Raw genomic sequence first — 25,941 nt, forward strand, 5'->3', positions numbered from 1 at the left:
AAGCGCTAAACAGTCACTTTTCTGTCACCTCACCCTCGTAGGAGTGAGAGCTTTGTACTCCTCTGCAGATTCTACTCTCGGGGGTTTAACCCCCTGCCACACTGGAGGAGAACGCAGCTGTGCGTGTCCTCTCCCAGCTCGCGCTCTCGCCCCTAGACCAGTTTGAGGCACTGCGTGTTGAAGCTGTCCCCCTCCCGGCAGGCCACAGCCTCCAGCAGAGCCTGCTTCTTCTGGGTGCTGCGAGACGACTCCAGCTCATACATAGTGGTCAGGTTGAAGAGGACGCTCTCGTGGAGATAGAGTGCGGGGTCCTGCTGCACCAGGCCCTCCAGCTGGCCCAGGGACTCCTTCAGGCGGCCGAGATAGAGCAGGCACACCGCTGCATTGTTGTTGGCCTGGCAACGTACAGAGGGAAGGAATGGGTGAGGACGCGAGAGTCCAAAGGACAAGCGGATTATAAAGCTGTTGTGGACTAAAAGACACGTGCGTCTTACAGTGGATGTGGTAACACTTACAACAGGGTTTTTCGGGTCAATTTTCAAGACCTGAATGAAGGATGCATGGGCTTCAGCGTAGTTGTTCTGGCTGAGGTAGACAAAGGCCCTGGAAAACAAACACAGTCATTACATCCACAAACTGACAACAGTTACTGACAACATTACTCCATGAAAGGAAAGTTGTGGTGACTTTCAATCATGCCCGTCCTGGCCTATGTTCAGGTCACACCAGAAGCCGTATTGGACACACAACAGAGAGGCAAAGTCCCACCTATGGGGGACCTTATTTCAGGAAAAAACATGTACGGTAGATTAATCATTTCTCAATCCCATTTGAACTGTGCCACGAAGATGTCATTTCAAAACCATGGGCATTATATAACAACCTCCACTCTTCTGGTAGAAACCATGGATGGAGGGATTTACTCCCATTCAGTCTTAAGAGCATTAATGAGCTCCAACACTGATGTTGGGAAGGCCGGGCTCGCAGTTGGCATTCCAGTTCATCCCAAAAGGTGTTCGGAATGGGGTTGAGGTCAAGGTTCTGTGGAGGCCAGTCCAGTTCTTCCGCGCCGAACTGGGAGAACCATTTCTTGATGGAGCTGGCTTTGTCATGTTGAAACACCAAAGGGACAAACGCAAAATTGGACAACAACACTACTAGACCAAAACCAAATGGTGAAAAACTGTCCCAGACGAACAGCAGAGAGACACGGACCGTGGTGATGACGCCACCCGGAGACACATGGTGGAGCTGCTGCATAGACAGGAAAGATAAGACGAGCCTTTATTGATCCTCAGAGGGGCAATCCGGTAGCGAGTGATGCAACGGATCCCAGGGTGCTATGAAAGCAGCCACGCTAGTTTCGGTGGGATGTGGGTGCATTTTATGATCCAAAGAAACCAAGCTCATTTGGTTGGAGTGCCTTAAACATCCGAGTCTACAGTTTGGACAGACCTTCCCATTCACTTCAATGAGAGAGCACACATTTACACATCCAGCAGACGTGCTCATTCGGGACAAACTGCCTCCTGATGAGAGCGTCGAGTGCGGAGCAAAGTAATAGTGAACAGGATGCTGCGATTTCCCAGTTTCCTTGCAGACTTTTTTTTTGGTTTCTGAGGACAGGATTGCGTGTTTTTTTTCTCCAATAAAAAGAACCTGCCTAAGTGCTCTTATTCCGAGTATAACGAAAAACAACAAAAGAATGCTGCACAACAACATGGCTGCACGGTGATATCAATCCCCTGCCTCTGCGAAGTGAGCATCAGTGCAGCCTGTGCGAGTGAGGCGGGCCGTCACCGGAGCTTTGCCTCGTTCTCCCACGTCTCCTCGGGCCAGAGCGGGCACAGGTGTGACCTCCTGTGCTAAATCACGCGCCAGGAGGAGGCACGAACCTGCAAGCAAAAAGCCCCGAAGGAAGCGGCGCTGCCGTGGAGCGAAAATGATACCGAGCAGCATAAAGCGCACACCGTGCCGTACGGAGGTGCTAAATGCACCACACACACACACACACACACACACACACACACACACCTGTTCATCAGCATGCACGTGGTGTGACTGGGCTGGCTCCCTTTCATCTGGCAGGTTTTCTCCACATCCTGGAAGTACCTCTCTGCCGTTTTAACGTCTCCGATCTGGCCAAGAAGGAAAGGAGCAGCAACACATTAGCTGCTGATCCGCGTGTGTGTATATTGTAAAACGGGGCAAGCACAAATAAATTAGACGAGATTTCATAACCCCACCCCACCCCCCCCATCACCCCCAGGGAAAGCTGGCTCATTGCATCAGCAACGAATACATAAACTGAACACCACAAGAGAGATACAATAATGATGACAAAACAAACATCTCTTATTATTCCATCCCAAAAAGTCCGGTTCATTTTCTGCATAGGCAATATTATTAAGTGGCCGGCAGTTGGAGTGCGTCAGGGCGTGGTTAGCCTAGCTTAGCATGGAGGCTGAAAGTAGAGGGAAATAGCCGGCCCTGTGGATATCGCAACGCATCAGACGATTCTTCCTTCTATTTCAGGAACACGATTGTGTGTCCGTATTATGATTTTCTGCTCATTTCACTATCATACACACGTTTTGATAGTCCAAGCAGCCTGGTGTTGTAATAAATAAATAAAAATATTCTAAAATAACCCTTACATTTAGTTGTCTTCTTCACAGAAATGAATTAAATGCATATAAGAGCTTTGGCGACCCCTGATGGGGGTCGGGATGCTACACGGACGTTCTGGCGGATAGACATAGTCTGTTATTTGTAAAGAAATAGCTGGAGCTCATAGCCTCCCCATGCTTACGTCTCTATCTATGTACAGATTAAACTAACAAGGCGCAAAGGAGGAGCTGGGGAATGCGTTTTTGAACAAGCCGCTTCACCCTCTGCCTCCAGCTTTTATGCTAAGCTAGGCTAATTGAGCTCTGATACTTAAAAACACACAGACTTGGGAGCAGTATTGATCTTCTCATCTCACAAAAAATAAGGCAAAATGTTTATTTTCCAAAATGCTGTATTCCTTTAATATTGAGCATGTGTCCATATTGAGTCTGATTATATGATGACAATCTTACGATATATATATATATATATATATATATATATACCCGGAGGAGAGTCAGACATTTTGGCATACTGGTTCTTCTGTAAGTATCTCTCCCCATAAAATCTCTGCTGGTGTTGGACCATTGCAAACCACTGAGCAGGACTGGACTCAATATTTATATAGATTTTTGCATCAATTTGATGAAGTACCTTGACGTATCAGGTATTTGATCTGCTGGATTAGCCAAACTGGGGGGGGGGGTTACTAGGAGATGGTGCTGCGGGAATAAGTGTCTAATCTATCCATGGTGTGGAGGTGTGTGTGTGTGTGTTAACCTGCAAGAAGATGCGTCCTATGCCACTGAGCAGCTGCACTCTCTGCTGGGGTTCATACTGGATGATGGAGTGATAGGTCTCCACAGCCAGAACATAGTCCTGAGAGAGAGAGAGAGAGAGAGAGAGAGCAGTAAATGGAAGTAAAGGAGGAAGTTAGAAGCGAGTAAGGTAAAACGAGGTTAACAGCAGGCGGTGGAGGCAGGTGGAGGGCAAGCGAGGTAAGGGAGGAGCAGAGTTGAGGCGCGGGGGGGAGAGAGAGAGAGAGAGAGGGAGAGGGCATTAATCAAACGTGGAGTATTAGCGGGGCGATGTGACCCTCCTCCCACCTCCATGCTGCACTGCTCCACATCGCTCACATGATGACTGGACTGCTGAGCGTGGTGATGGAGAGGTCAGTGAGGTGTGTGTGTGTGTATATGTGTGTTTTTATGATCGCTGTGGCTCAACTTTCACAAGTTTACACAACTCTTAACAAAACTAGACTTCAAATCTCATGCAGCATAAAAAAAAAACCCCACAATACAATGAACTGACTCAATCCCACATACACCGTCCTGCACCAAATGTGGGTTAGTCCGCTGCAGAAAATAGTCCTCAACAAACATATTACTTCCTACTTTGCTAAAAACTACAGTGCTCAAGAAATTACTGTGTTTTTAAAAAAATTCTATCAAACGAAACAGACAAACATTGTTGGTTTTCGGTATTTTAAAAGGGACTAGAACAACACACGGCGTAAAAAAAATAAATGAGCGGACTCTTGAGACTCGCCTGAGTTGTGTTCCATCCCGCTGAGCATCTGCCTGAGTTCCAATACAGTGATGTGAAAAGTGCGCGCGACGTTTCCCCCCGTAGGTGATAAAACTGTGGGGTTTTAACATTCACAGTGGCGGACTACACAACCCGAGCACGTTCCGGAGGAATCAGCCATGTCATTTTCATACCATAGAGTAATGAATAGAAAATGAATGGTATCTATATAAAAAAATCTGAGAAGCTTGAGCATGGCTTTCGAAACAGTCAATAGTGATAAAAAGTATTTAAGATTTGTAGTAAATGTGCTACAACATGTAAAATCACTGGTACGGTCCTTTAAATGTGAGGCTATTGAAACTGAAATTAAGCCAGAGCGATTGAAAAAACACTGTAATCTCAAGTCTCACCAATAGATGGCACTGTGGTTCTCTCTAGAGTCTGATCCAGATCTACACCCCAACCCCTCTCCCCCCCCTCTCTCGCTCCCTCTCTCTCTCACTGACCAAGAATCCAATTAGTGGTCAGTCTGGGGGGATTTCACTGTGAATCCTCCACCAGCCTGGCATCAGAGATCTCTGAGTCTCACACACACACACACACACACACACACACACACACTCTTGCAGACACGCAGTCAGGCAGATTCAAGACACGCATATACAGGGACACATTCACTCCAACACACCGTGACACACAAACCTGAGCAGGCATACACACACACACACACACACACACACACACACACACACACAGACATACCTTCATCAGCAGCAGACAGTTGGCCATGGAGTACATGACCCGGCTGAGGCGAGACCTCCACAGCTTCAGAGACACTAAAAACAGGGAGAGAAGAAGAAGAAGACAGACAGAGGGTTTATTTCCTAAAGGGTGACTTCCTATTTTCATTCCACCTGCTTTTTCTTTTTGGACCCACACACACACCCCCACACCCAACTCTTCCATCCTTATTCCTCCATCCCTCTCATTACATTACACCTCCCCTCTCACCCCACCCCCCACACCACACCAGGGTTTATTTTAAGGCGAGGTGGTGAGGAAGAGACTGCGGCACACTCCGCTTTCCTCTTCTCCCTCCGACAGGGAAAGAGCTTGTGTGCAGGCCCATTAGTATTCATCGCTGCACACGTGTGTGTGTGTGTGTGTGTGTGTGTGTGTGTGCGTGTGCGTGTGTGTGTTGGAGAGAGAGCTAATCACTCAGTAGGGGTCTGATGTGTGAAGGCAAGGCCCTGCGTTATTGACTTGACTGTCGACTGTCTGCGTGGGCAGAGAGAGGAGAGACAGAGGGCACAGCTATTACACTGCTTTTAGAGAGAGAGGGGGGGTGGGGGGGGCTGGCAGAAGCGGCGCAGCCTCACACATACATTCGTCCACGCGTCACCCTGCCAATTTTCCCAATTATAAGCAAGTGTCGTGGTTCATTTAGCTCAACTTCACCAAGTGGCTTGTTGTTGTTCATCGCCCTGAATTAGCTGATTAAAATGGCTTCTAGTCGCTTTTAACAACAAAAAAATAAAAAAATAAATAAAAAAGCCTGACAGCCTTCGGAAAAGTTGCTAAATTAGTGGACTTGCCAACATAGGACTAGGACTGTATAGCTGTGCTGAGAAAGTCTGAGGAAGAAGAGAGGACTCGGCGCCAGGTTGTGTGGCGGTGCACAGCCTTCAGGCTGGTGAAGGCACTTGTGTATTTCCCCGGCACACCTGTGCAGATGTGAGTGGATTGGATAGGATTGATCTGTATTGATCCGCTTGGCGTGAAGGGCTGGAGAGACCATTTGATATTCAGCGCGAGTACCGAGGCAGCGAGGTGCTAAACACTTTGAGAGCACTGCATTGGTGTGTTTGTGTGGTTGAACGCGCTTGTGTGTGTGTGTGTGGCCGAGGTATGCTGCAGTCCTGCACCAGGTGTGCCTCTGCCTCAGTGGTTGTGTGTGTGTGTGTGTGTGTGTGTGTGTGTGTGTGTGTGTTACCCACTGGGGCCCATGACCACACTCTCCTCCCACAGTGTGATGCAGTCTGGTACTGGGGCCAGGTCTGTAGCCAAACATGTGTGTGTGTGTGTGTCTGTGTGTGTGTGTGTGTGTGTGTGTGTGTGTGTGTGTGTGTGTGTGTGTGTGTGTGTGTGTGTGTGTGCTTACCTTGCCTGTTGTCCTGTGTTAGGGTGATCATGCTGCCATCCTCAGCCAAGCCTTTCTCCAAGTTCTCCAGGATCTGTGAACAGATGACAGAGGGGGAAGTTGCATCACTGCCAGAGCTGAAGGCTCTTTACGTGTGTGTGTGTGTGTGTGTGTGTATTAGAATCTGCATATTCACTCTAAAATCCAACCATATTTGGCTGTTTACACAGGTGGGCTTAAGGATTTGTGTGGCTAATGTGCTTTTCTGTGGGTGTGTAGTTTTATTGTGTGAATTCTACCGAGTATGCATATCTTTATGTTCATCCAGAGGCTGTGTGTGTGTGTGTGTGTGTGTGTGTGTGTGTGTGTGTGTGTTACTAACAGCGAGGCAGACAGTTTTGAGATTGTGCAGGCGGTCCAGAGCCTCCTGGGGCTTGGCCAGGTACTGGGGAAGCTCGGCATGCAGCAGCCGCATGGAGAACGGCACCATGGAGCCTGGACAGGAGGGAAGGGGAGCGAGGACAAGAAGAAAAGCGGGAGAAAATGAGGGAGAGGGGGGTGGGGGGGGTGGGGGTGGGGGTAAGAAACAGGGTGGGATGAGGACATAGCAGGAGAGAGCAAGAGAGAAAAGGAAAACAGAGAGGGAAGGCGGAGTGAGACAGAAAGACACAGAGTGCGAGATGAGAATATAAACCCATCCGCCCACACACAGACTGCACACAGCCCTGGAGGCAGGAACCTACAGATGGCATTGAGCTACGTATGGCTGCTTATTAAACCCTCTCATCTCTCTCTCACTGTGTGTGTGTGTGTGCTGCACAGCTCCATCACTCATCTCTCTCTGCCTCATCCCTCTGTGTCTCTGCCTCTACATCGTTCACACCGTCTCGCACACACACACACACACACACACACACATATCCCCGAGGAAGAGCCTATATTCAGGTGAGTCCCCGGGCTTTGATCAGGGTCTCTTTGATATTGTCATCAGATCTGAAGCTCAGCTAGCTGGTCCATCTTCGGCTGCCGCTTGCGTCTATGTATCTCAGTTTCTATCTCTCATCTGTCCGCGTGTGCTTTCTATCTAACCCATCTACAGTACAAAATACACCCCCCCCCCCCCCCCCCATTTACCCCAGTGTCTCCATTACTGCCCCCCCCCCCCCACTACATTGTTTTAATCTTCACGCTGACTGGATGGCGCTCTCTCTTGGGTTGATGCTTTGGTTTTAAAATCACTTAATTGGATCCCAGTCCATCTCGGAATAGATTTTAAAATTTGAATGATCACCTTTAAGGCTCGTAGGGGTGTTAGCTCCAGAATATACAGCTGACCTCCTGACCCCCTTACGAGCCTAAAGGCAACCTGAGATCCTCTGGTCTCGTCTGTTCGGGCCCCTCAGTTGCCGCCACATTGTCTTCTTTGAAGGCACTTTTAAAAACTCGTGTCACTATTTTTCATTGTATTTTATCATAATATCTTTTTTACTGTTCTGCTTGTCTTTTTTTTAACTGTATATAAAGTTGAACAGTTTTAACTCATAAATACAATTTTAGTGTTCTAAGAAAAGAGTCTTTGTCCGGTTTGGTTGGTGGCTGATCAAATATGTCTTGAGTGGGTGGGGTTCTGCTGGGGGAATCTGGACATATGAACTCAGGATTTCCAAAATCCTGGCTCAACGTCACCAAGCTTCCCGCCACACTTTTTTTTTTTTTTTTTGTCGCATGTAGATGTGTGAAACTTGCTGTGTCACTTTCCGGTCCGACCAGAAACTCACGCCATTGAAACGTCAGTTGGTGGCAGATGGGCGCCACGAAAAAAAAAAAAAAAAAAAAAAAAACGTAGCAAAGTGCCAACAAAAGGAGGGAAGAAGAGGGCTGCTAGCTCGCAATAGCAAATGTAACAATGCTGGTTCCAAAATATCTGTTATGGGCCCGGAAACGCTTCCTGCACATTTGGTAGACCTTAAGGACACACATATTTCGGTGAGAAACGCTGAATGTAAACAGAAACTTAAGTTTCAATTTCAAACACTTCAAACACTCTCAGGACTTGCACTAACCGCCTGCCTCAGGATATTAATACATTTCCCCGGTCTCGCCTGCATGTCCGTCTTTTAAACCAGCTAGAAACTGACTTTCGAGTGCAGGGGGCCGACACTCTTTCGACCTGGCCGACAAATAAAAGACGCCGGGGAGGTTAGCTTTTGACCACCAAGTTCATTTCATTCAACCTGTGAGAGGCCCGGCGCGTCTCTCCCTTACTTTATTGACTGAAACGTGAACGGCGCGGAGACTGGAAGCATAATGGACATGAACGAATGCTGCTTGTCAAGACGCGTGGCGTTCAAGGTCTTAACCGGCTGAATAACTGACAAGCACTCGCTCTCTAGCGCTCAAGTCGATCCTAATCCTTCGGAGAGCGATGCACGGGCAGCCGCCTCTGTAAGGCGTTCAGAGAGCGTGATCATGGGTAATAGATAGTCGATTCAAGCGCTGGGCCGGTGAAATGTTCAACTTCTGATGCCAGGCTACACAACTCGTGCCAGTTTGTTTGCGAGCACCTAGCAGGGCACAAAGTGTTTAAATTGAGCAATGGAAAGTCAATCGGTGCTCTCTGTAGAAGGCTGTGCGGTGTAGCCTCAAGTGTGCTTTTTTTTCCTTTTGTACGAGTGTGTGTGTGTGTGTGTGTGTGTGTGTGTGTGTGTGTGTGTGTGTGTGTGTGTGTGTGTGTGTGTGTGTGTGTGCGCGCGCAGCTGTGTCTCTGCTACTGCCTTCACCGTGGTAGCCCGAGGGGCGAAGCAGATCCAAAGTAATGGGAATACATTAGAGAGCAATTCATGCAGTGTAAAAAGAGGAAAAACAAAACCAAAGAACTGCTGGAGACAAGTCGAGTTGTTGGAGCTTCTCGACGATACAGTCTGATATCAAGCTCCTGGCAGAAACTTTCCTTTGAATATTTAATAGGACAGTGGTGGTATGCTTGTGTATCCCAAAAAAACGTGGGTAAAATGCAAAATCCTTTTGGAGAGCGGGGCTAATAACGCGTTCCAAAAAAAAAAAAAACCTCACAGATAAAGAGTTCTCAGAGCAGCTTTTCAGCACTATCATGAATGCTACTATTCAACCTGCCTTCAGCTTTCAGAGAGAATTCGTAGAGCCGCTTTTGGACACACGGAATATGAAAAGAAATATTAAATGATGCAAGATTTTACAATGCACGAGTCTCCACATGAAAGTGTCTGTGATCAATACCGAAAGTGCTCCTCTTACACAAAATGTGAATAGGATTGGCCTCAGAGGACAGAGGATGGTACGGTTTTATACAAGCTGTGTGTGTGTGTGTGTGTGTGTGTGTGTGCGTGTGTGTGTGTGCATATACCTCTCCTCCCAGGGTAAACAGTGGGGTAGTACTCATAGTAGAGGTCCGGTTGATCCAAGTTGCCAAATGGCTCAATCTCCAGCTCAGCGTTTTGGAAGAGGTTCAGCTTGGTCAGGAGGGCCAGCCGCACAAACCAGAGCTGGAACGGACACACACACACACACACACACACACACACACACCTCCCTCTGTTTGTTGAATGTATAAAACCTTAATCAAATACTTCAAGCTCAGACGAAACATAAAAAGGACTCGGTGTCAATGTGGTTTCGTGTGTCTACGTCTTTTGACTCAAACGACCTTATTTAGTCCCGTAAATATATATATATATACGGTACGATATATATCAATACGTCATTATACGATTGGCTTTCACATTGGAGCAGTATTCATTAAATAATCTGTGGTTATTACATTATTCAAGACGTTACGGGGGTTGCAATCCTGATCGAGCCAAATCTAACTGACTGGTGGTTGGATTTCTGAGGCCAATTACTGATACTATTGATCTTAAAGAGTGTTCAATAATCCTTTTTTTTTTACCATAAAGAATCGGTCATTAAAGAATTGCGACCAAGACTTGTACGGAGCGGCACGTTTTACAGCTCAATTGTTAAAATGAATGCAATAGTCAGATATAACAATGCGCCGTTGAGCTTCTTCGGCTTCGGTTGTATAATCCACCGTGCGTGCCATCTAGTTTTGTTTTATTTATTTTTTTTTTATGACCATAAACGCAAAAAGACTAAAAAGAGTCGAGTCTATCTGTGCATGTATTACGTGTTCATATTTGTGCAGCTCTCTACAGCACCGGCAGCCTGTGAGAGTGCAGCGCTAATGTCCTGTGGGTGGAACAGTGGGCGGCAAAAGGTTAACAGAGTTGCAGTCATCGTCTTGTTATGATGCATATTGCTTTGATACTTTTGTTGACCTTCTGGCTACAGTTTGGGCAAGCCAGTTGAGGGGGAAAAAAGAATAGCCATTAATTATATGAAGAGGAACAAAAAAAAAAAAAACCTCGACTTTAAAACTGTGCCCGGATGTTTAAGAAAGCAAGACAAACGTAATGCGTGGCAAAAGGAAGCGACGTGGTGGATTCATTTTAGGTCCCCTGCCTTCTTAATGAGCTCACGCAGCCATCCGTCTTCCGGACAGAGGCCCACAAACACAGGCAGAAGAATGTGCTCGCAGCACCAAAAAGGACCGCTGCGAACAAGGAAAAAGGATCTTGGACTGTCCTCTCTTACAGACGTCCGTGTTAGCGGTCACGTCCAGCATGATGGAGCAAACTGTCCCACTGAAGTGAAAGTCAACATAGTATCGCTCACAATGCAAGTACATTATTGGTGCTTTTTTGGAAACGATTGCATTGCGTAGAAGGAGACGTGTGTTTTCGGCTACTCCCCGTCTCCATCCGCCCACAAACACACAGACACTGGCGTCTTACCTGCAGTGAGTCGGCGGTGTGGGAGGCTGGCTGGCCGGCCTTTCCGTATCCCTGACCATGCGCCGTCAGCAGCCGGCCCGTCAGATCCACCGCGGCCCGCCAGTTCTTACTGCTCTGCAGGGCGGAAAAGTCACAACACATTGGATCTGAGACACGCGCCATGGCTGACTGACTGACTGACTGGCCGACTGACGGAAGCTCCAAAGCCGCCCCGGGGCTAAAACACATCAATGTGGCTCCGGTTACCATGATCACAAAGCATACTCAAGAGGACACATCGCTAACAAGGTGTCACTCGGGTGTCAACCACCTTGTTTTCAAACGTATTGAACCGCCAACGTTTGTCGAGGTGCTCGTCTCCAGCGTTCTCACACTGCTCTGGGGATCGTGGCAATGCCGGTTAGAAATGCGAAAATTACAGTTGTGAGACACTACAGCCGTCAGCGACGGCGCAAAATGATGACGATTCACGAGTGAAATCTCAACGTACGGCTCACCGGAGAGCGCTCAGAATGGCGGGAAGTTCCCCCGACAACTGAGATGCGGTCGAAGGCCCCCGGAACAAGCGAGTTAGCCTACAACCCGTTTGCAACCGGTCAGACCATCTTCATTAAACTTCATCGGGCCGCTTGAACCGCGTTATGAGGTAAACCCAAACGTGGAAGCTGTGTGCACGGCTGCTGTGTGATGCTGTGTGAACTGCGGCACATTGCAGTTGGTCAAAGTTGAACCTGACGGGTGGAACTGTTGGTCCTGATGGTTGATGGAGGTTTACAACGGGGCAGTGTGGGTAATATTTTTACTGTTTGCCCTTGTTCTCTCTGACCTTGGACTGCTCATGCAGAGCTGCAACTAGCAATTATTTCCATTATAATCCATTCTTTTTGATCGATGCGATTCATTTTGAATGATGATGTTGTCCAAAACCGCAAGATTTGTTTTTCAATGATATGAAACAGAGACGAGCAGAAAAAAATCCTCACATTTTAGAAGCTATATCCAAAGAATGTTTGTTATTTTTGCTTGATAAATGACCGACCATCATACCAATTAATCGTCTAATTGTTTCAACTGGTTTTTTTTTTGGGGGGGGGGAGGTGGGTTTGCGACGTTGCAGCTTTCCTGGATCTCAGCAAATACTTGGTGAGTACAATGTCATTATTACAGACAGGATCGCTGGCCAAACCTATAAAAATAAGACCCAAATTGTTAGAAACCCAGGTTGAAAGAGATTTGTCAGACATTTTTAAAGACAAACAAAATCAAATTTCAAACCACAAATCCCCAATGGGAAAAACAACAACACAGAACGTATTTGAAAGAAGCAGGACTTCAGAAACAGAACAGAAAATCAAAGGCAAGCACCTTTTTAAGGCCTTGAATTTACTGGAGGCAACGTTCAGGACAGCTTAGGGGGTCTTACTAATCATCTTATATGATGGTGTCATCTCCAAACTGACAATGTGACATCCAGTGCTGCAAAACAAAAGTCACTACACAGGAAATGAGGCTTGTGTGTGTGTGTGTGTGTGTGTGTGTGTGTGTGTGTGTGTGTGTGTGTGTGTGTACACTGATGTGTAGAACTGCCAGCCATTGAGGCTGGAGGACAAAGCCCACCCACACACACACAAAAACACACACACAGATATTAGCAGCATCTGCTTCCACAGGAGGTGGTACAATAGGTAAGGGGGAGGGGGGGGGTGTAGAGTCACCCCACCCCATCAACACACATGACAAGGTCGGCTCGCCGATTGGTCCTAAGTGCTGTGCCATTCATCACAGCTGGGGAGCTAATTAGGAGAGAGAGGAGGAGAGACGGCCACTCGCTTTCTAGTCGTCTTCACCACAACACTCGTCACCCTCTCCCCACTCGTTCCTCTGCCGTCCTCTCTCCTTCCCTTCTTCTTCCTCCTCTCCTCCTGCTTTTCCCTCTTGCCTGCCTTGCTGCCTCTCTCCTCCTCCTCCTCCTCAGGATTCTCCACTACTTTCTCCTCCCTCAATCTTGACGCTTCCTCGTCTCCCCCCCCCTCCATCTCCTCCCTCTGACTCTTGGTCCTGTCTCCCTTCTCCCTGTCCGCTGGCATTTCTTCCTCCTCTATTGCTCCTTCCTCATCCCTCCCTCCCTCCTTCCTTCCCTTCCATCTCCTCTCCTGCCCTGTGCCAGCAGCTGCGCTGCCTCTGAATCTTCATTAGGGGGGGAAATGAAGCTGAAAACGAGGAGGCAGCCTGGACGGCCAAAAGCAGCTGCAGTCACTCTCACACACACACACACACACACACACACACATCCCACAGTACACTGCTGCCCTGCCACAGGGCATAAGAAGACAGGTGTGCGAGCCAGTGTTTCTAGATGTCTGCTTGAGATTGGGATATGGCGTGAGTAGGGGAAAAGAGAAATGCAATGTACAGTAGCTGCCCCCCCCCACATACACACACACACACACACACACAGAGTTGAGACAAGGTATGGGTGGAAGAAATCTGGCCCACATGTGGTGAAAAAAAAAATCTAAGTTGACCATAGTGGATGGGAAAAAAACCCCAGAGAAGCAAGAACTCCGGGCCAAAAGAGTTGGAAGACGGAAAAAAGGAGCAGCGGGTAGCAGAGTGAAGAGCAGGAGATGAGGAGAGGAGAGCTGAGGGAGCTGCAGAGAGGCAAAGTGGAAAAAAAACAAAACACCACAAAGCTGGAAAAGTGAACTTGAGCTGCTACGCATAGTTTTATGGTATGATATTATCTTACACCAGCCTATAATTTTAGGTCCAAACATTAGAGGTCATCGGTGATACAGGAGCTGTGATTAGACGGCAGGCTTTGTGTCTTCAGAGGCCATCTTCTGCGACCTTCCGGTCGCAGGTTCAGTCTCCACTAAGGATAGCATGCGATTGCGAGCGCCCTTGAGCGAGATAATGACGGACGTCTCTGCTCCGCTGTCATCTCAAATGGTGAAGCATGAGCTCTGACCCCACTGATGAAAAGAGACCAATCACGAGCTGGACTGCGTTAAACACGCTAATCTAACATTTAGAAGTCTCGTCTCCGGCCGAAATTCACGCTCTGCCTTTTCAGGTTCGCTGGCTCAACTTTATGTCTCACTGCATTTTTCCAAAGACCTGGTGTAGCCCGTCCTAGCCACACTGCGCCGTGCCGATCTGTGATCACATGCATTTCCACAACAGTGCGTTTCCTATTGTTGTCTTGCTTGGTAGCAGGGCTGACCAACCCGTGACAATCTCCTCCCTTCAGACCAACAGTGTCTTGGACATGGTTTCACTCCTATGTTTGCAATTTCATCTAACAGATATCAGCCTCATCGTTTACTGGTTGGGTTGTTTTCTTTCAGCCGTATTGGAGCTGTATGCAAACATTTCCTCATGTGCTGCTGCTTCACGTTAAAAAGCTTTCCATCAGCAAATCATAGGGAGTTTTTTTAAAGTCTTTTTTAAGATTCATTTTTGGGCACGTTTGGCGTTAATTGATAGAATATGGTGGACAGACAGACAGGAAGTATGGGGAGAGAGGGGAGAGCACAAGGGGGATGACATGCAATAAGGGTCCCTGACCAAATTCGAATCGTGGACGTAGCAATGTTAGCATTGTAGCAGTCCTAGATCCTAGGCCACAATGACACCACACACTGTGAAGAACCTATTGGACATGCATTGTTTGGCCCGCCGAGATTAGCTTTGTTTTGTTAGCAGTGTCACTGTTCAATAGAAACATCCACAGTGAGCTGGCTAGATAAAGAACTGCATAAAGGGCTAGGTCACCTCCAAAAGACATAGCCTTTAACCATGCCCCACTGTCTTATTGAAAACATTCACGGCTTGCTAGCACAGCTCGAATGGTTGCGCACAGCTTGGCTCGGCAAAACTATCCCCACCCCTATAAGAAACGCCATAAATTTGTGATTGGACTAAGGAGACACTGCTGGTTTCGTTTCCATTTCAATTGTCGGGGTTCAGAAATATTTTTTTATTCTGAGCTTTACATTGCGGCAAACTCCAGCATGCTAACATGCTGACAATGACAATAATAACATGCTGATGTTAAGGAGGTAATGTTTACTATGTTCACCATCTTAGTATAGCCTGTTAGCATGCTAACATTTGCTAATTAGCACTAAACACAAGCTGAGGATGATGGGAATGCCATTAGTTTTGCACCTGTGATGACCTGTGGTGTACCCCAAGGCTCCATCCTTGGCCCCTTGTTGTCCTACTACCACTGGGTGGTAAAAATCCAATACCATTGTTATGCAGATGACACACACATATATGTCCCATTAAAAACCACAGAAGAAGGCAATTTTAGTCATCCTTTTTTTTGTTTGTCAGAAATGAAGTGCTGGATGACCCAAAACCGTCTCCAGCTAAATGAAAACAAATTGGAAATAATCATCGTCGGTCCACCAAAGTCCATCCCTATTTTACAGAAACATCCCTGTCTTCAAATATCAAACATGCGGCCAGTGTGATGTTTGACCTTTCATTTGAAAAAGAAATCACAAACGTTTTTCAATCATGTGTTTATCAATCACAGAGCATCTCAGAGACCAGGTCTTTTCTCTCTCGGGCCTGATCTCGAGAAGGTCATCCATGCTTTTATTTCATCTCGGTGAGATTATTGTAATTCATTGTATCCCGGGTTGAGCCAAAATAGTCTAATAGCTGGTACAAAATGCAGCTGCTCTGCTTTTAACAAATACTTGAAGACAAGATCATATCAGTTCTGTTTGAGCTTCTCTTCACTGGTTATCAGTCAGTTACAGAATTGATTTTAAGATTTTACTGATCACCTTTAAAGCACTTCATGGTTCAGCTCCCAGCTACATTGCTGAATTGAGGTGAATTGAGGTGACCTTTCATTAATTCTAGCACGCCGTTTTCGTACCAACATGTTTCATCTGTAAAATTTTTAGTATTTCGCTTTATTGTTGGGGGTTTTATTCCGTTTTATTTGAATTGCCTGATTTTATTTGCCTCAGTCCTGAAATGTTTTAATCCTGGTTCAACCTCGTGAGGCACTTTGCCATTGTTTTGAAACGTTCTGTATTGATAAAGTTTATTACTATTATGTCATTAAAAGCATACACAGTGCTTTATGATAGTTTGCCATGAATGCCATCATGCATACAAAACCATGCTGTCGCTCCGCAGGTTTGAATGATTTCAATTAACACAGAGAGGGCGCTGGGAGGACATAAAAATAGAAAAACAATGGGCTGATGGTGATTAATAATTTAGCTCAGCTCAAATGACTCCGCATAAGACATAATCAGATTCCCCCCAAATCAAATGAGGGGGCATTACCATGGTGATTTACTGCCAGTGATATTAAATGAGGAATTGACTACAGAGGCTTGGAGAAAGAAGTGTGTGTTGAGAATAGGGGAGGAGAGAAGGAACCGGGAAGAAGCCAGATATGACTCCAGAGTGGCAGTGCGGTACTCAAGACGACGCACACCCCCACTTTGACAAATGAGCGAGATGTGACCCATCATGCGTATTCACCTATGAGCATCTTAAATTCAAAGACAGCACGCGCCTAAAGCACAGACAACGACTTGATTGATTGTAAATAAGTCTGAGGTCTTCTATCTCTCTCATACACACAAGCTCATGTGCATAATTTGTCTCGTTGCAGGTTTAAAAAGGGTGAGGCCTCTAAAATGTGTTGAAGATCGTAAGTCCCCCCCCCCCCCCCACTGCATAACAAAGCTTGATGAACAAACAAACGCCCACTTGTTCTCTCACAAGAGCTGAAGCCTCTAGGCGAATCCGACTTTAAAAGGCTTCCTCACACCAGCTTTGGTTGACACAGGGAGCTCCCGTGCTACTTCAATTAAGCCCCGGCATTTTTGGGGGGGGGGGGGGGGGGGGCACGCTAGTCATTGCAATGGCGGCTAACTTTACTTTTTTTGATGTCTCTGTAGCTGGTCTACAGACACTTGAACCAAGAGACAGAACGCTGCCCTCGAGCTTGAGGACGGCCTGCTTGGTTCCCGTACTGGTGTGGACTTCACACAGCAGCCATTTTGTCTCCCACAGGCAATCGCTGGACTCTTCAAACAGTGGCACTGAGAGACGTCGAGACACAAACTGGCACGATACATTATGTGAAGACACCGCACTAGCTCATGGCTTGTAAGAGAACTCCACATAACACTCCCTAAGATGGTTCAACGCAGCTTCCAAGTGATGCTCCTCTGGGTAATCAGTGGTTGGATTGACTAGTGGGCTACTGGATAGCTTTTGATGGTTTGGTTGTCAACAATAACAGCATGGCCCACTTCCCTTTTCCCTCTGAGAGAGCTGCCGAAGACTGGCGTTCAAGATAAGTTCTGTCTCAGGCTCGATTCATACCCAACGACTCCCAAAGTAGAAGCGCACACACAGTAAGTTTCCCCAACACTGCAAGACCTGAAGTTGACGCTGACGGATTTGTTAAGGTTACTGGTTGGCCACCATTTCCATCAGTTTTGCTAACACTGTGCTTACAAAAGTAAGCTGCTGTCAAGTCGGCGTGCTTGTCGGATTGTTGGTTTTCGGAAAGAGAATTCGTAAAGAAAGTGGTGGACCAGACCGACAGCGTGGCTCAGTAGCACCTACCAGCTTAACACGGTAAGTGAAGTGGCACCTGTCGAACAGGAGTTGGCATACTAACCGACGGCACTGGCAGCAGTGGCGTGTTTCAGTAAGAATTATGCCATGGGGAGTGCTTATGTGCCTGTTTATAGGTGCCATACCAGTAACCAGCAACAGCGGCATATCGCTAAGAATCGGCGTAGAGGCATACAATCAGCCACTTCTAGATCCTTCAGCATTGTTATGATTACCAATAGGAATGATGGCAAAAAAAAAGAACAAATAAGTTGTGATAAACCGGAATGATTCTTTGTGCCGGCAGACCAACAGGTTAAACTCCACCTGCGCTTTTACAATCGGTCTGAGCATACGGCTGAAGCCAACAGAAACGGAGCGAGGTGAAAACAAACTACCACTGAAGGTTTAAGCGCGCCCTTCAGCGCTACAAACGCTGACGGGGCATTACCCAGGCCCTGGCTTGCAAGTGGAACCGGTGGCAGAAATGACAGCTATGTAAAAAGGTTAGGATAATGACAAGTAAAGGTTACAGGGATGATATCAAAGTGCGATGCAGCAGCTGGGTCGTTGCGGTGATTATGGGGGTGTGTCTGTCTGACCCAGCCAAGGTGGGTCTCTCTCTCTCTCTCTCTCTCTCTCGCACACACACACACACACACACACATATATGCTGGCCCGTGGCCCAGACGGCATCACACTGTGGGAGGAAGGAGAGGTTAGAGTCTCTGGTGGATAGTACAGAGGGAGGGAGAAAGAGACAGAGATGAAGGAGAAGGAGGCAAAGAGGAGGAGGAGGGGGGGGGGGGGGGGGGGGCGGCATCGCTAATGAGAGAGACAGATGAGGCCAGCCTGGGGTGATGCTGAGCCAGAGACTGGCCCGCTGCTGACCACACCACGGAGGTCACTGAGAAGACAAAGGGAGAAGTAGAGGGGAGGCCAGGACAGCCAACCAAACTCAGTTCATATGACATCCAACCTCAATAACCAACACTGTCCAAAATGAATAGTCCACTCACAGTGCAGAGGAAAGAAAATAAACATACAATTCAGATTCAGATTCTGGTTTATTACCACTTATTTTTGTAGGACATGTTTGACTTGTTTATGGTAACGTCATTCTCTCGTTATGTGGTTTTTTTTTTTGTTTTGTTGCCTCTTTTGAACCCAAAAGCTGCATTTTGGACTCATCCATCCACAGATCATTCTTTCAATAGCCTTCTGGTTCATCTACGTGGCCGTTAGCAAACTTTAGACTGGCAGCAGAGTTCTTCTCGAAGAGTAGTGGCTTTCTCCTTTGCTATCCTGCCATGCACACCATTCTCGTCTCCGTGTTCAGGCCCGACGGTGGGCTCACGAACGCTGACATTAGCCAACGCAGGAGGGGCCTGTAGATCCTTAGATGTCACCCCTGGGGTAATTTGTGACCTCCTGGAGTATTTCACGCCTGACAGTGCGCAGAAATCAGGCTTGGGATCAGGAAAGACGAGGATTGGAAGTCGATGCGAGTAGATTTTAATAGGGATGTTAGGCTAGTGAGCATAAACCTCTCGATGCTGCTCGAGGAAGAACGCCAGACCTGACGCGCGTTGATTAAGTCGACCGAAAATGTGTAACGATTATGATATTAATCATTTATCAAGCAACCCTGTCTGGTTCCAGCGAGGGGTTTTATTCTGCTCTTCTCTATTCTATGTCATTTTAAATCAAATATATCTCATATACCTAAGACCAAAGTCTGATGGACATTTTTAAACAATTCATCTCAAACAATAACTAAAGGACAGACAATGGAAATAATGAATTCGAATGTTTTAAATGTATAATGCCTCACACAGTCTGAAAGTGAAAGCAGAAGTCACAGAGCTCCACAGTGGTCAAAGTATTTTTTCCCAAAAAGAAATATTGAGGATATTTCTGCAGATCCCTCTCAGCAGCATATTGCAGTGCTGCAGCGTGCCTGGCAAAAGCGTGCAAGGTCTTCCTCTACATGAAGAAAGAAGCACCGGGCGTGTGTGTGTGTGTGTGTGTGTTCTATGTGTGTGATGGCAGCTCTCCTGCAGGGACTGAGTGATGTCCACGTTCGCCCGATGAGGCGCGAGAGAGAGAGAGAGGAAATGCAGAGTCTTCATCTTGAGTCTCTTGCGTGTTGCGAGTGGATCCAGTGTGCATTTGTGTGCTCGGTGCACAATGTGTGTATGCATGTATGAACGGAGGGCGTGTGGCAGTGGCAGTGGGTGCAGTCACACTCTGGCTCTGCAGCATGACTCATTCTGCCAGCTCATAGCAGAGCTCCACAACACACACACACACACACACACACACACTGATGCCACACAGCTCTATGAATTGACTACGAGCGTCATCCAAGCAAAAGGCCGTACACAAAAAGGACGATCACAGCTGGCAACAGATATAGAACAGCATAAAATGTGTTTAAACACATACATGCACAGTTGCACAGCTGCCCAAGATCCTATATGATTGATCAGATGACAAACATCAGGCCACGCCTTTAACGGCCACATGCTCGCTGACATTCCCACTTCCCCACGCGTGTGTGTGTGTGTGTGTGTACGCTCTGCATGAAATGTTCTCAGTTTCAACCTTCCCCTCCCAGCTTAGCGAGCTACATCACCTACGACAGCTTTGATCTGAGAGTTTGTTTGATCTTGAGAAGTTTGGAAATTTCATAATTTATTGGTGAGTAAATCATCTGAATGCGAGTAGATGCTAGTAGATGGAGAAGGCAGATGGTGTCTGATCCATTCATCAGTGGGAGTGACTCAGTCAATGATTATCATGTCGGCAAAGCCAGCAACACACGGGGGGGGGCTGCTCTGATGGAGACCAGACCAGCTCCTTGTTAGGGAGCAGGGTTTGGTGGCTCCAGTAATGCAGTGAGTGGAGATGTTGTCCTTCAGCTGGCGGCCTCGGGTTCAAGACTCTGGACCGGCAATCATCAGCCTTATTGAAGTGCTGCGGAACAGAACGCTGAAGCTCAAGCAGCAGCAAGAGAGTTGCTCTGCGACTGAAAAAGAGAATTTCCCTTCAAGGATCGGGATTTTGGGGTTTGCTAGTTTCAAAAATAAATCTTTGGCGATGCCTCTGTGGTCAGGGCCTGATGAAACTGTGTGCTAATTTGCGATACAAAGGCATGAAGTGGAACGTGTCACGGCGGCTAAACACTCATCAAGGCAAACTCTAAGCCTTTTAAGACATCTGCGATGCTATTAAGAATGAAGCCAGACCACGGAGACCACGGGCATCACTGATGCGACTGTGAAAATAGGCAAAAAAGAAAGAAAACTTTTGTCCCGTGTATCTACATGGCATGACTTTTGACAACATAACATTGAAATGTTGGTACATTTAGCCACAATCAGGAACTTCTGAGGACTTGGGCATAGGTAAATAAGACTAAGAGGCTGTGCTGTCCTACATTTTGAGCTAAACGCTAAAGTCGGCATGCTAGCAACGACAATGCTAACATGCTGATTTTAAGCAGGGACTGTTGACACGCCATCTTAGTTTAGTGTGTTGGCTAAATAGCAGTAGACACAAGGTAAAGCTGGAGGCTGAAGGAGCGTTTTGCAGGTATTTGGTCATAAACCAAAGTAATGGATGCATTCAAATGTTGATGGCGCTAGATTCAAAAGATAAAGGATCACCAGACTTATTACGATTAATCCCGTCGGGACCAAATTTCACGGCAATCCATCCGATAGTTGTTGAGACACTTCACAGCAGACCTACATGGTATACAAGCTGTGTCAAACTAGTATATGAGAAGCACAACCACGCCGAAGCAAAAAAAACACACAGCACATCTCCTCCACCTGGAGCTGGAGGAGAAACAGCTGCTTGTTGTTGCAGAGAACCTTTGAGCCAATGTCGCAAGATGTCCCCCCCCCCCCCCCCCCCCCACCAGCGTGGAAAAAGGTAACGCAACTCATGTCACAAGTTCAGTGAAAGTTTGATCAGTCGGTCATTCATTTTGTATTATGATCCCTTACTAAATGTCTGAACAAACGATGGTAACAATAATAATAAGTTACAAAGAAATGACTCTTTATTTTATTGGATTTTAATATTAACACGAACGCTTTTTGTGTTGTCTAGTGATGCAGAAGACGCTGACTTCATTCGCTACGCATCAAGAAATCAATTCAGAAGGGGGTCTAGAGATTCAACCCCACAGTAGCTCTCCACATTTCAAGGTAAAACTTGAGTGTGAATGTGTGTGTGTGTGTGTGTGTGTGTGTGCTCAGGGCTATGTGAAGCCCTCTCCTGCCTCCACAGACCTCACACACAACATTGCTCTCTCTTTCTTCCTTTGCTCGCCATTCCCTGACATCGCCCCTGTAGGCCGAGGCTACCTCTCTGGCTCACCGTCTCTCTCCTTTCCCTTTGCCTCCTGCTCCAGGGAGCCACCCACACCAATTGGCAGACAGCGTATGATCCTCTTACACATGCTCACCTACACTATATAGTGCAGTTGACTGCGAGCTGAAAGTACCATCTTGTGTCCAGAAGGCCCTTGAAATATGCACAGCAGTCCCATGCATAATACATGGGCACAGCAGGAGAAAAAGAACTTGTGAGCCGAGTGGATCTCCACCTCTCCATCTCTCCGCTCCACCCCTCCTCCTCTCCTCTTTTCCACTCTCTCCATCTAACTGTCTGCTGCTGCTGCTGCTGCTGCTGCGCATATGTTTTAAATAACAACTGTCTCTCAGGGTCATCTGTGGGTCAGAAACGATGACGGAGGGAGCGCACGAGGGCCGGGGAGGCGGATGAATAGATGGCAGCGGGAAAGGAATGAGCCGAGGCCGCACGGTCACCGAGAAGGACGCGCGCTTTAATGCTCGGCAGAAGGGGCGCAGCAGAGGGCCGTAATGTGAAGAGAGAGAGGAGACGAGTGATTCGCTGTTTTCAGTCAGCTGAGGCCTGACCACCCAGCACTATCAGGGTGGGAATCGCTGTCAAAAGGCCCGGCAAGCTGCATAAAAACCACAGGATCACACGCTGTGGTAAACTACCACACCGGCGGCTCTGTCATTTACCTCCAGGAAGTGGGGCAATGTTGCCCGAAAGCACCTGCTGCACTGCACATGGACATAACCAAAAGTCATTGAGTCTAATTTTGACATGCATTTTATTGCCGGTTTGTATCTTTTAAAATAAATGTTGTTTTTTTTTCTCCTCATTGCTTTATGTAAATTACACCAACTTGTATGTCTTATAATCTCCTGTTAACATAAGACTGGACTTAAACCTGCTGGGAAGCTGCTGACAAAACAATGTCCTCTCAAGGTTTTCAACCATTTTACACAGTCTTCACCGGGAGATTAAGATCAGTTGTCGTGGAATTGGAGGATGTTGAGAGCAACATGACCACTGAGCAAAAACGGATGAAGACCGTGTGATGAAGATCACAGCTCAGGCACGAGTGTGCGTAAGGGGACCTTGAGGGGAGATTCAAGAACGGTAACGAACAAAATGAATGAGCGAAAAGAGCTGAAATAACTCCACTCCCAACAGTAAAAGGTGCTGATTTTTATATATGTCAGACTGGCGCTGGACATGAACATACAAATTAACACAAATTAGTCACGTGCAAAATCGACTTACGATGAGCTGTTTGAGGCCTGCGAAGGACTGTTCCACAGAGTTGGCGGTGAGGACCTGGCGCTTCATCGCTGCCTGCTCTCCCAGGAAACGAAGCATTAGGTCTTTCACGGCGTCGCCCTGCAGCAAAAACGGCACACGCAGAAAGTCAGAAAAAGAACAGAGGTGTACAAGCGAGAGACCTGAGAGCTGCCACGCCGGTATTCACGCTCGGAACCTGTGTACTAACTGCAGGATTTAAATATATCAGGTCAGGACGCGCTATTGGTATTTACTCTACATTAAATGAAGTGGATTGGGGGCAAAAAAAAAAACTTGATCTGGACAGAATTACAACCAATAAAACAAAATCCAGCCCAAAAAGGAACTGAACAAAAAGAACAAAGAAGATTATAGACAAGTGACAAACAAAAGGACATTGTAGTATGTTCTAATTTGTACATTTGATATAATATCTTGCCATAATGGTCAGCCACACATGTGAAGTATTACTGCAACATTATTTAAAACAGTGCACCGATCCTTTCTGTGTTTTCTATAAGCTGTCCTACCTGCAGGTTGTCAAACTTGAGGCCAGGCATGGTGAGTCTGCTGGTCTCTACGTAGGCTGGGCTGTACTGCTGGGTGGCCACGGAGATCAACACCTTCCTGGTCTCCTCAGACGGCAGCCAGGCGTCATGGCGCCTGTCCACCTCACTCAGGCTGAGCGCCGTCGCAAACGGGTCATCGCTGCCCAAGAACGCAGCCTGGAGCTGGTTGAAGGGCTGCGGCTGGGTGGGGGCGGGGGCTTGAGTTGGAGCTTGGGGCGGAGGAGGTTGGGGCTTTGCTGCGGTGGGTTCGGTGGGGACAGGGCCAAACGCGGAGATAGGGGTGGGAGCACCAGAGTCCAGAGGTCCACCGGGGGTGGAGATGGAGGAGGAGGTGGAAGAGAGCTGGCGTTCGGGAGTGGGGGCTATGGGCGCTGGGCTGGGTCCAGGAGGGACCTCAGCATTTGGGTTGGAGACAGAGATGAAGGAGGAGGGGGCGGTAAAGGAATCGAAGAAGTCGGAGGCTGGATTGGCCTGGCCATTGTCAGTGAAGAACTTGCTGAGGCTGGGGCTGGGCTGGCACACAAAGGGGGCCGTCAGCTTGCTGGGGGTCACTGCCTCGGTGCTTCCCCCGCCGCTCCCCATGCTAAAGCTGGGGGACTTGATGAGGGTGGGCTGGAAGCCGTCAGGCACCAGAGACTTCGGCTGGGTGCCCTGGCTGAATATGGTGCACACGGGCACAAGCTCGTCTCTTGGGGCCGTCCCCTTAGCTTCTAGTGGCGCTGGTTCCTCACTTTCAAGATCAGACGGGCTCTGCACGTCACCCTGGGGTGAAACACAGGCCGTGACTTGCTCTTGCGTGTCCGTTTGCTTCCGTGCGTCCTCCTCTACGTTCTCCTCGGAACCACCTTTCTCCTGCTCCTCCGCTGAAACTTTAATCTCAGTGGTATTCTGTCCAATTTCAGTTTGTCCTTTGTCGCCTGAAGTCTCTCGGGCGTCCTCTTCCTCCTCTTCCTCCTCCTCCTCCTCCTCCTCCTCTCCTCCTCCATCCAGAAAGGAGTCAATGGGAGCTACATCGTCCTCCTCACTGTTATTAGGCGAGTCAGAAATCATGACGCTCTCCATCATCTGGTCGTTGAGCTTGTCCATCAGACTCTCTGAAGGTGTGGCGCTGCTATCCTCCTGGGGGGTGGCAAACTCCCCGCCCAGGTCGATGCTGTCTTCCTGGGGAACGATGTTGTCTCTGGGAGGGGTCTTGCCGGTGGTTGGCTCCGGAGGGTCTGGGGCTGGGGCATCCTTGGTTACGTCCAAGGTGACTGGCCGCTGAGCAGGAGCCTCCCCACTATCCATCATGCTGCTCTTGCCAATTTAACACAGCAACAGATGACATTAACCTCCCAGTGTAACATCAACAGGGACAATATGCTTTAAGTCGCACAACACTGTAACGTTACACCATCTTTCTTATCACTTCCTGTCATTGTTAGCAAACGCTATATTCTAAAAGCTCTCATCGTCAGCTTTCAACTGCAGCTGCAGAGAACGAGTCCGCTTCTGGTGCTGCAGTCACACTTAAAAGTCCTGCCACGAAAGAGCCGTAACACGAGATGTCGGGAGGATTGTTGTTGTCTGTTTGGTACTGGCTACCTTGCTAATGCTACATTAGCCGATTGGCTATCGTGAGCTAACTTAGCTGAGCGGCCGGTTGCAAATGTCACATACACACACACACATGCTTCACTAAAAGCACAGAACATACTACCACATCCATCTGACTACGCAATGACAGACAACACATAAAAAAAAAAAAACACGATCACGATTGTGTTTTCTTACCTTCCTGCAGACTGACAGCTAGAACTCTGACGCGCATGCGTATAATGTAAGTATTCAAATGTACGGTATTCCAGAGCTGCCAAACTTCATGCCGCCGTGGTTTCTGGTATTCTCGCCTTCTTCTACGTACTTTTAAAAGCCCACACAACGTTGCACGGCTGTCGTTACGTATTTTAGGCACGCTTAATTCTTTTCCAGTTTTTTTTTAAATCGCGGAAGTGCAGCT

The 25,941-nt window shown here is 47.6% G+C and overlaps 1 protein-coding gene across 1 annotated transcript; it reads right to left on the bottom strand.

Moving 5' to 3' along the window:
• trappc12 (trafficking protein particle complex subunit 12) lies at window positions 1-25,831 on the bottom strand. Its single transcript, XM_070920439.1, has 12 exons — window positions 25,716-25,831; window positions 23,904-25,233; window positions 23,356-23,472; window positions 11,113-11,226; window positions 9,666-9,804; window positions 6,666-6,778; window positions 6,305-6,377; window positions 4,906-4,979; window positions 3,391-3,489; window positions 2,035-2,138; window positions 516-603; window positions 1-395 (listed from the first exon to the last, which is right to left on the bottom strand). The coding sequence occupies exons 2-12, from the start codon at window positions 25,230-25,232 to the stop codon at window positions 153-155; spliced, it is 2,493 nt and encodes an 830-aa protein (XP_070776540.1). The 5' UTR covers window position 25,233; window positions 25,716-25,831; the 3' UTR covers window positions 1-152.
• Between the last annotated feature and the right edge of the window lie 110 nt (window positions 25,832-25,941).

This window comes from Enoplosus armatus, chromosome 15 (genome assembly GCF_043641665.1).
Source record: "Enoplosus armatus isolate fEnoArm2 chromosome 15, fEnoArm2.hap1, whole genome shotgun sequence".
Lineage (NCBI taxonomy): Eukaryota > Metazoa > Chordata > Actinopteri > Centrarchiformes > Enoplosidae > Enoplosus > Enoplosus armatus.